This window comes from Merops nubicus, unplaced genomic scaffold (genome assembly GCF_000691845.1).
Source record: "Merops nubicus isolate BGI_N331 unplaced genomic scaffold, ASM69184v1 scaffold13991, whole genome shotgun sequence".
Taxonomy (NCBI): domain Eukaryota; kingdom Metazoa; phylum Chordata; class Aves; order Coraciiformes; family Meropidae; genus Merops; species Merops nubicus.
Window position 1 is genome coordinate 38551 of NW_008589099.1, and position 8494 is coordinate 47044.

General features: G+C 48.7%; 1 protein-coding gene across 1 annotated transcript in view; it reads right to left on the minus strand.

Moving 5' to 3' along the window:
• LOC103781755 (muscleblind-like protein 1) overlaps positions 1-7905 on the minus strand; it is a gene marked incomplete at its 3' end in the record, with an annotated part of 45794 nt that extends 37889 nt beyond the window's left edge. Inside the window, exon 1 of the mRNA XM_008949476.1 lies at positions 7732-7905. Coding sequence (XP_008947724.1) covers positions 7732-7905 — 174 coding nt within the window. The remainder of the gene's footprint in view (positions 1-7731) is intronic.
• Between the last annotated feature and the right edge of the window lie 589 nt (positions 7906-8494).

Sequence of the window (8494 nt, forward strand, 5' to 3'; positions counted from 1 at the left end):
ACATCACCTCTCAAGTGAGTGACCAGTGTCAAGCACAGCCTCTGGGGAGTCACCCAAGTAGTGGTCCTGCAAGGCCTCATACATCGCTGCTGCTACCCCAGCAGGAGCCTGGGAAGCTGCTGCGTCCCACGGCCTGATGGAGCTGCTGGGAAGCATTCCAGCACCACTGCACCCTGCAGGTGGAGTAACCAGATTTACTCTTCTTCTTTAAAAATCTGCTTCATCAGACGTTTGTAAGTTCCTCTATTTGATCAAAACGTTAGAGTTGCTTCCCACTACCTCAGTGGGTTGTTCTGTATCAGTTAAATAATCAGTTGTTTCCTTAAGGAAAGGGACAAGCTGTAAGTATTTCAATAAATTCAAACATAAACCCCAAAAAGGTTTCCTCATTCATATAATCCTGTGCTTCAGTATTCGACAATTCGGTGTTCACTTAAATCTTATATCAATAGCAGTAATCCTTCAAGTGACATTGTGCAAAGGAAGGAAGAATACAGAACTCCAGATCAGAATGAAAGCGCCTCTTTTGTCATTTCATGCAGGGACTAATGTAAGCGCTGCTGCGCAGCCCCAGGCGGAAAAATCCCCCAGATCCCTGGCCGTGGTGCGTGGCTGGCAGAGCCAGGGGCAGGCACCAGCTTTCTGGTGCTGCCCACGGGCAGAGTCACCCGTACGTGCCCCGTCCCTCACCATTAGGCTGCCAGCAAGCACAGCAGTTAGCACAGCCAGCAGACAGAGGCTCAGTGAGGTGGCTTCACACCCTCTCCCGACTAGAAAGATCATCCTCTTATTTCCCCAAGCAGCTTAACACAAGCCCAGTGGGAGGACATACATGGAGGCAATGAGTGGATAAAAATCATGCTGTTGGTGTCACTGAAACTGGATGTTGTGTGAAGGCTGCCAGCAAGCACAGCAGTTAGCACAGCCAGCAGACAGAGGCTCAGTGAGGTGGCTTCACACCCTCTCCCGACTAGAAAGATCATCCTCTTATTTCCCCAAGCAGCTTAACACAAGCCCAGTGGGAGGACATACATGGAGGCAATGAGTGGATAAAAATCATGCTGTTGGTGTCACTGAAACTGGATGTTGTGTGAGATCCTGGCCCTCCAAACAGCAGAGCTGATCCAACACTACTCTGCTTTCTCCCTTTCATCCCCTCTGGAAGCACCACAGAGTAGGGCAAAGACACAGGAATACTTAACTGCTCTTCACAAGAGCCTCCTCTACCCCAGGGCCGTGCTGGAGCCAGGGACACTGCTGCCCTCGCCAAGCCCGGGCCCCACCGGGACGGTGCCGGTGCCAGGTCCGTGCCAGGTGCTGGCTCCTGGGATGAGCACGGCTGCTGTGAGACGGGGAGAGCAGGTGCTCGGCCCCACAGCCAGCCCAGCCCCACGCACCCACCACTCACCCATGGGGAAAAGCAGTGTGGCACAAAGGGAACCACAAGATGAGAAGGGAGGGTTAAAAAGGTGCCCGTTACTAACCAACCCCAAAACAATGCTGTTTTTTTCTCTTAGCAGGGTTTTCCGCTTCTGCCCGAATTGGCAGGGCAGCAGACCTACGTGGCTCTGGCCAGTCTCCTCAAGAAGAGGTCCTGTTCTCAGATACCACACGTGGCTCTGACACAGGAGCTATTCTTGACTTCCAAGCAGCACCCAGGGCAGTACTTCCTAAACGGTGTCCAGTTGGGCTAACAAGGCTACAGTCCCAACAAAGAAACACTAATGCCTCTCCAAAGTCAAAAACCAGATGTGATCATTCAGTCTGGGATATAATTTGTCGCTTCCAACAAATTTTAGAGTGAGCCTTGGCAACAAGGCGTCTGTATTCAGAAAAACAGAGCAACAGAGACTTGGGGTCATCCTGCGAAGGCGAGAGGCCTCATAGACAGCCACTAATCCGAAGACTTGGGACAAATGATTGAATATTCTTGACATGAGGTTTTTCTTATTTTATGCCTCTTTACATTTTCCCCACAAATTAGCTCACAATTTTACTGATTTTGACTGTACAGAGCAGACTTCCTGACTATGAGTAACAGAAACCCGCACTGGTTTCTATTATGTACAGCCTCTAAAAAATGATAGTGCAAGTGCTGCAAAGCTGTCATTTTTTTAAAAATTTCTTCCTGCAGATGTAGAGCTAAAACTGTAACTCTGAGCACCACAGCAAGCCATAACTCTTTTGTCTGGGTATCCAATAAGATTTCAAAATACCATGTATATTCCTACCGAGGGGCACGCATGGTTTTGATTGTTTTTTTTAATGGACTGTTTGCCGCTCAGCCTAACAATCGCACCATTTTCCCAACATATTTGCCACTTTCCTTTCGCTTCCTCTCCTGGAGCTCAGCCTACTTGCAGACACACAGGCTGAAGAGGAGAAAAATGGCAAATCAGATCTTAGGAATTTGAACACTGTTTATATTTTCATTTCTGTCCAGGAGTTAATGTTTTTTGGGTTCCCTTGGAATCAGACAGTGCCCTTGTGCCTGCCAGCCCCGAGCTGAGCTGAACCAGGACAAGCCGAACCCCTGTGCCCTGGATGCTGTTACTGCCTCACACTCAAGCAATGCCGTTCACCACAGATGTAAAATCACCAAAGGGGACCTGCTGAAGTGTTCTGGAACTACGCTTCAGGACATTTTCTTCTGCCTTAATTAAAGGACAGAGCCAGGGAACTGCCATTCCCACATGATTAGTGAAATATACTTACTGTGATTTCCTTTTCTATGTATTAAAATAAATAAATAAGGTCCTTATTCTACACCCTTAGTTAAGCATTACACAAAGGAGAATCACAAGTGAAAAAAAAAAATTTTTTTGAAACGGTGATGAAGTAGAGACATTGGAACAATTAATTACATCTCTGAGGTGGCAGAAATAAGGTGCTCATCAAGTTCATCTACAATAGTAATACATTTATATATTTTCAAGGTTTCTCAGCAAAAAGCAGCATATCACTTTGAAGAGTTTCATTTTTAAAAAACAAGTACTTCTACAACAGAAAATAAAATCCTAACATACTGTGTATCAGTGGATCTTAGATATGAGGCACCAGAGCTTCAAACTCAGGCATCATCAGTGAAAAAACCTGCACTTCTAGTCTCCTGCTTCATCTCAGAATTTCAAAAAAGAAACAGAAATCTCAGAGTCCAAGACTTATCAGGTGTTGAAGGAAGAGTAGGAAAAAGCTTTTACACTTCATTGGGACATCCAAGTCCAGCATGAAGCAGTCACCTTAGCAGGAGAGAAAAAAAAAAAAAAGAAAATCTATTTGAAGTCTGCGGTGCCCGTAGTGAACATTAGCTTCAAAGGGATAAACTGCGATACAGCCCAAATCCTGTAATGTTTACCAAGGCCACTAAACTCCTGCAAAGCTCACATCAGTCAGAACCGGCACATTTTGGCCTGGAGCCCGCCGCAGAAAGTCCACGAACTGCAGTGGAGAAGCACCAACTGACAGCAGCACTGCCCACAGCCAGGCAGCACTCAGGACAGTCCTCGTCCTCATCACCCTTTGCCTACTTTCCTCCTCATTGTTTTTATACTTTCCAAAATGTCTGGCTAGGAAAAGCTGTGTGGGAGCCGAGGCACGCAGGGCGGGTGGAGGAGCTGCAGGCGGGCTGGTGGTGGCCCCGGTGCACCCGCAAGGTTTGCATTCGACGTCCCTCGCCCCGTTGTGAAGACATCTTGATCTCAGTTTTCAGGAAACATCAGATGACTCATCTATCGGAACGTTCTACTTCGGCATGTTTTTCCAAGCAAAAAATGAAGAAAAATGTTTTAAAATTATGCTAAAAATCTAATTTCTATGGCAGACCATTTCCTGATTTAGGAACTCAAGAGCTAATTTTTGCTGTAGACGGTGTAACAGGCTGTCAGGCATCCAAATTTAGGAAAAAAATCCTATGGCATTTAAACAGCCCAGAGCCAGAGCTGACTCAGCCACTCGAGCGCACAATTTGAATACGCACTACATAATCATTCCTGGTTTAAAATTATCTTCCTAATATCTAAGGGCTAGATTATCCCACACCCATTTATCTTGATTACTGCACTACCCTAAGGACAGCCTTGCAGATTTCATTAGGACTAATTAGGAAGCAGGGTATTCAGCAGCGGGATGATAAAATCTGGCTGTGATTGACAGAGCTCTGACCTCCTCCTCCCACTTCTCACCGAGGTCACGGATGGGTACGTGTCTTCCTTTTTCTCCTAATTAACACGTAACACCCGCCACTCGTTACCAGTTCAGAGCGAGGACAGAACTGCAAGGTGCACCCCCGGGACACCAATCCTGAACAAGGACACGTGTCCAGAGGGATGTCCACGCTGGGCGCAGGGCCTCGGCTCTGCGGGCCACTCCTGTCGGTGCCGACACGGCGCCTGCGGTGCCCACACGCCACAGAGGAGACCCTCGGAGCAGGCAGCCCCTCGCCTCGCTCCTGACCTGCACAGACAGGTTTTGCTTTCACCTCACAGGGAGAAGAAAATAAAATTATCCATCCACGGCCAAAAGTTCCACTTCTAAGGTCTGTTCTTCCCTCCAACAGGCTGGGATGTGGCTGGGACAGAGCCCAAGGCCTGGCCAGACAGAGCTGCCAGGCGCTGCCATCCCACAGGGTGCCCCTGTGAACCGCCCGCTTTGCCCCTCTGTGTTCTGAGGACAGCCAAGTGCACTGGCTGCCGCAGGGACACGCACCTGCCGGGGCACAGCCAGCACAGAGCATCTCCCCCGGCACGCCAGAGGGAAGACGCATTCACAGTGTGTAAAGGAAATCCAGTGACTAAATGTCTTATGTCCCAGAGACAATGAACAAATAGCTGTGTAGTTAACACTAATATTACTTATGTTTATAAGAAATCAAGTATGTTACTATTAAGGCAAATTTTTAGCTGTACGGCTATTTTAGTAAAAAGCAAGGACATTACATGCATTAAATTATTTAAATACTAAAAATACCACATCCTAGCCAAAAATCTTTTCTTTTCCTTTGGTAAACTATGAGCTGACCTAACTTACCTTGTAACTAACCTTACATTAGATCTCACTTGCACATCCAGTGCAGGTTTCCCTAAACTGTTTTTGGGGAACATCTGAAGTTTGTGCTGCTGCAGAGAAGGTAACACAATAACTAGTGCCCATTCAGCTTAACACAGAAACTGCCACAGAACCCAAACAACCCAAAACACAGCAACTGCCTTCCTACTCTCTGAGTTGGGCCAGGAATCCACTGAGGGGACACATTCCATCTGCTGTTCACCAGAGGTGTTCTCGAACCTTATAGAAGCTACTAACCAAAACCAGCCGACTCCTTCCCAGCTCACAACTCGGCCACCGTGCTGACTTTACACAGGCAGCAGATGACTCTTTTCCACAGTTATTCTGAAGCAACACAACAATGCTGTAATGTTACCTACAGTTACTATCCTCAGACCCCGCAGCTCTTTACAAAGACAACCACTACCTCCTTAATTAAAAGAGGACGCGGAAGTGCCCTGCTGATGGCGACACAGGAGCCAGCCGCGCCACAGGAACAGGCAAGCTTGGCCAGTCCCTGGTTGGTCTCTCACCCAGACTTGAGCCCATGCTGCTGGTCTGGCTCCAGCATCAGCAGCTTTCTCATCCAGCATCAAAATTTTAGGGCAGTTCCAACAACCATGGACATCAGAAGTCCAAGTGGAGGATGCTTATGTGCAGCAAACTCACAGAATCCCAGCATGGCAGGGGCTGGAAAGGACCTCTGGAGATTCTCTTGTCCATCCTCCCTGCTCCAGCAGGGTCATCCAGAGCAGGGTGCCCAGGATGGCATCCAGGAAGGTTAGGGATCTCTCCAGAGAAGGAGACTCCACAGCCTCTCTGGGCAGCCTGGTGCAGGGCTCTGCCAGGTCATTCCTCTTCCCATAGCAAAGGAGATTCACCGCCAATTAACTCCGGTGTCCTGTTTCGACCTTTTTGGCTGAAAAGTGAGAGGCCAGCAGGGTAAGGCCACCCTAACCCCACAGTGGCTCAGTTGGAAATTAACCCCAGGGATGCTGCAGGTACCAGTTAACCAGTAAATACACCTGTGTTCTCACACTCACTCACCAGCGGCAGGTTTAAGAGGCCAGGCCCACGTTTCATGTTTAGGTCTCCAATCCAGGCCCACGTTACATGTTTGGGTCTCCCATCCAGGCCCACATTTTGGGTTTAAGTCCCCAGCCCAGGCCCGTGTTTTGGGCAGGTGTGTCACAGTGAGTGCCACCACGGCCAGGCCATCCCCACTGTGGCAGGGCCATGCACCCACAGTGGTGACGAGGCAGCGGCGGATGGGGCCCCCCACATCCCGCCTCGCCGCCACAAAGAGGAAGCACCAGGCGGGCTCGCCGCCACCCAGGGTGGCGCCCACAGCGGCTGCTCCTCTCTGGCGGGTGACACTTCGGCACCCCCCACCGGCGTTGGCTGCCCCAGCACTGCTCCCAGTGGCAACAGTTTTTCAATGCACAGAAATGGTTTATTTCCAGTTTTAAAATGAGTTTTTCTTCCGCCCTCTCCCTGTGCCACTTTAAACACAGAAACAAACCAGTTCTATTTCCGTAAGTTAAAATGCAGCTGGAGGTGGTGGAGCTGGGTGTTTTGGACCCAAGAGCATTTTAAAGGTTCATTCTCCACTCTGATCTGAGAGAAGACACGTTTTTAAACCCAGGAACATTGCAGGGTTTATATAAAACCGCTATAAGGCCGCTTCCTGCCCAGCTCCCGCTGCGACTGGGGCCCGGCTGCAGAAGCAACCTTACAGCCACAAACACCTCTCCCCAGAGCACCTCTCTGCCATGAGCCTGCCCCACGCACCCGAGCTCTGGTCCCAGGACGTGAAAATTGTACTGCAGTAAATCTGACAGGCACATTTTCATTCTCCAACCTTTCATATTTTTATGACTCCACCGAATCAATTCTCTGCTGTTTGTGAGATGAGTATTTTAAATGTTAAGACTATTTAACTCATAAAAAATGAAGGGAAGGGGTTGGGATCCACATGTTTAACACCTACTACTAAAACTGCATCTACAGTAAAACAGCAGTCATACATTTACAGTGCCTAACCCGGATGTGCCTCCTAAAAATCACCAGGAGGCTGTAGCTGCTCTGCCACAGCCCTAGGTGCACACTCAGAGATACCCTGTCTTCTGCTAAGTGTCGCCCTTCCCTCAAGTGAGTGCACTTGTGAAGAAGCCAGGATCTCTACAGCAGTCCCAAACACCGAAATACAAGCAGGGTGCTCACAGGCACCCAAATAACCTACTGAGGAAAACACTCTTCTAAGATTCACCATCAGCTGTCCAGAGACACCAACAACCCGCTGGTAGTTACGAGATGGAAAAAAATCCTCATATTGCTTACGTGGTTTGTGCTATTAAAAACAAAGAATCCTAACAGTGACTTTGCTGTTTCTACGTGAAGTGCCCTTTTTTCCAGCCACAAGCAGAGAATAATTTGGAGGCAAAGTCACTGTAGCCACACCGGAGGATTTGAGCCCTGCCAGGCGTATTTTCCCTCATTCCCCCAATCCTTACCCTTCCCCTGAGGAAAAGAGCAAAACAAATCAACAAGCATCAATAAAATAACAGCGGCAACAGATCCCACTGCTGGCAGCCAGCAAGTGCTCCCTTTTGGGCTGCAGGGTTTTCTGCCTACAACCGCTTCTTTCATTAACTGTATATCCTTGAAAATAATATAATATTTACTCACTTTCAATGAATCAAAGCAGGCGATTACACGTCCGTTTTCAACTTGGCAGCTTTTCGATGGGTGTGCAAATTTACATTCCGTGTCTGGTCGTGAGCAAGTCCCCCTTTGGAACTCCCTACACACTTCCAGGGTTAGCCATTTTGTGTCCCGAATCGGCGTGACACTAACAGCCATCTTTAGATTTTACAGGTAGTTAAAATTTCCAATAAAACAGACAAAGGAGTAGCTGAACTGATAAAACTGGAAATGATGAAAGCGCCACCTCCAGAATATTTCCCCCTCACACCTCCCGCTCCCTATTTTAAAAGTACGTGTAAAACAGGGTGGCCACGACCTCAAAGGAACAGACGTGCCACCAGAGTTCACAGCGTGACAGTGTTAATCGACACAGGTTTCGCCCTCAGAGCAACGCCGGGCTTGCCAGCAAGGTCAATGTTAAGAAGTGTGGCCCAGGACTAGCCTTGTGTGCTCAGTAGCCCATCCTGAGAGCCCACTGGAGCCCACAGCGCAAGCATGAAAGAACGTGGCAGACCCTCTGACGGGGATTTCCGAGCCGCCCTCAGTGAAGTTGTCTGCGAGGGAACCTCCACGCAGGGGCTCTGCGGTGCAATCGGTATCGATTAGTTTGGCATAGACAGATGCAGCAGTTTAGAGCAAACGGGGTTGTTTGTTATTTTTTTCCTCCTCTCCTCGATTTTCGGGCGGCAGGTATCTGGCCTTCTGGCAGCAAAGTTTTATTGTACAGTAAAGCAGGCTGCGGCAG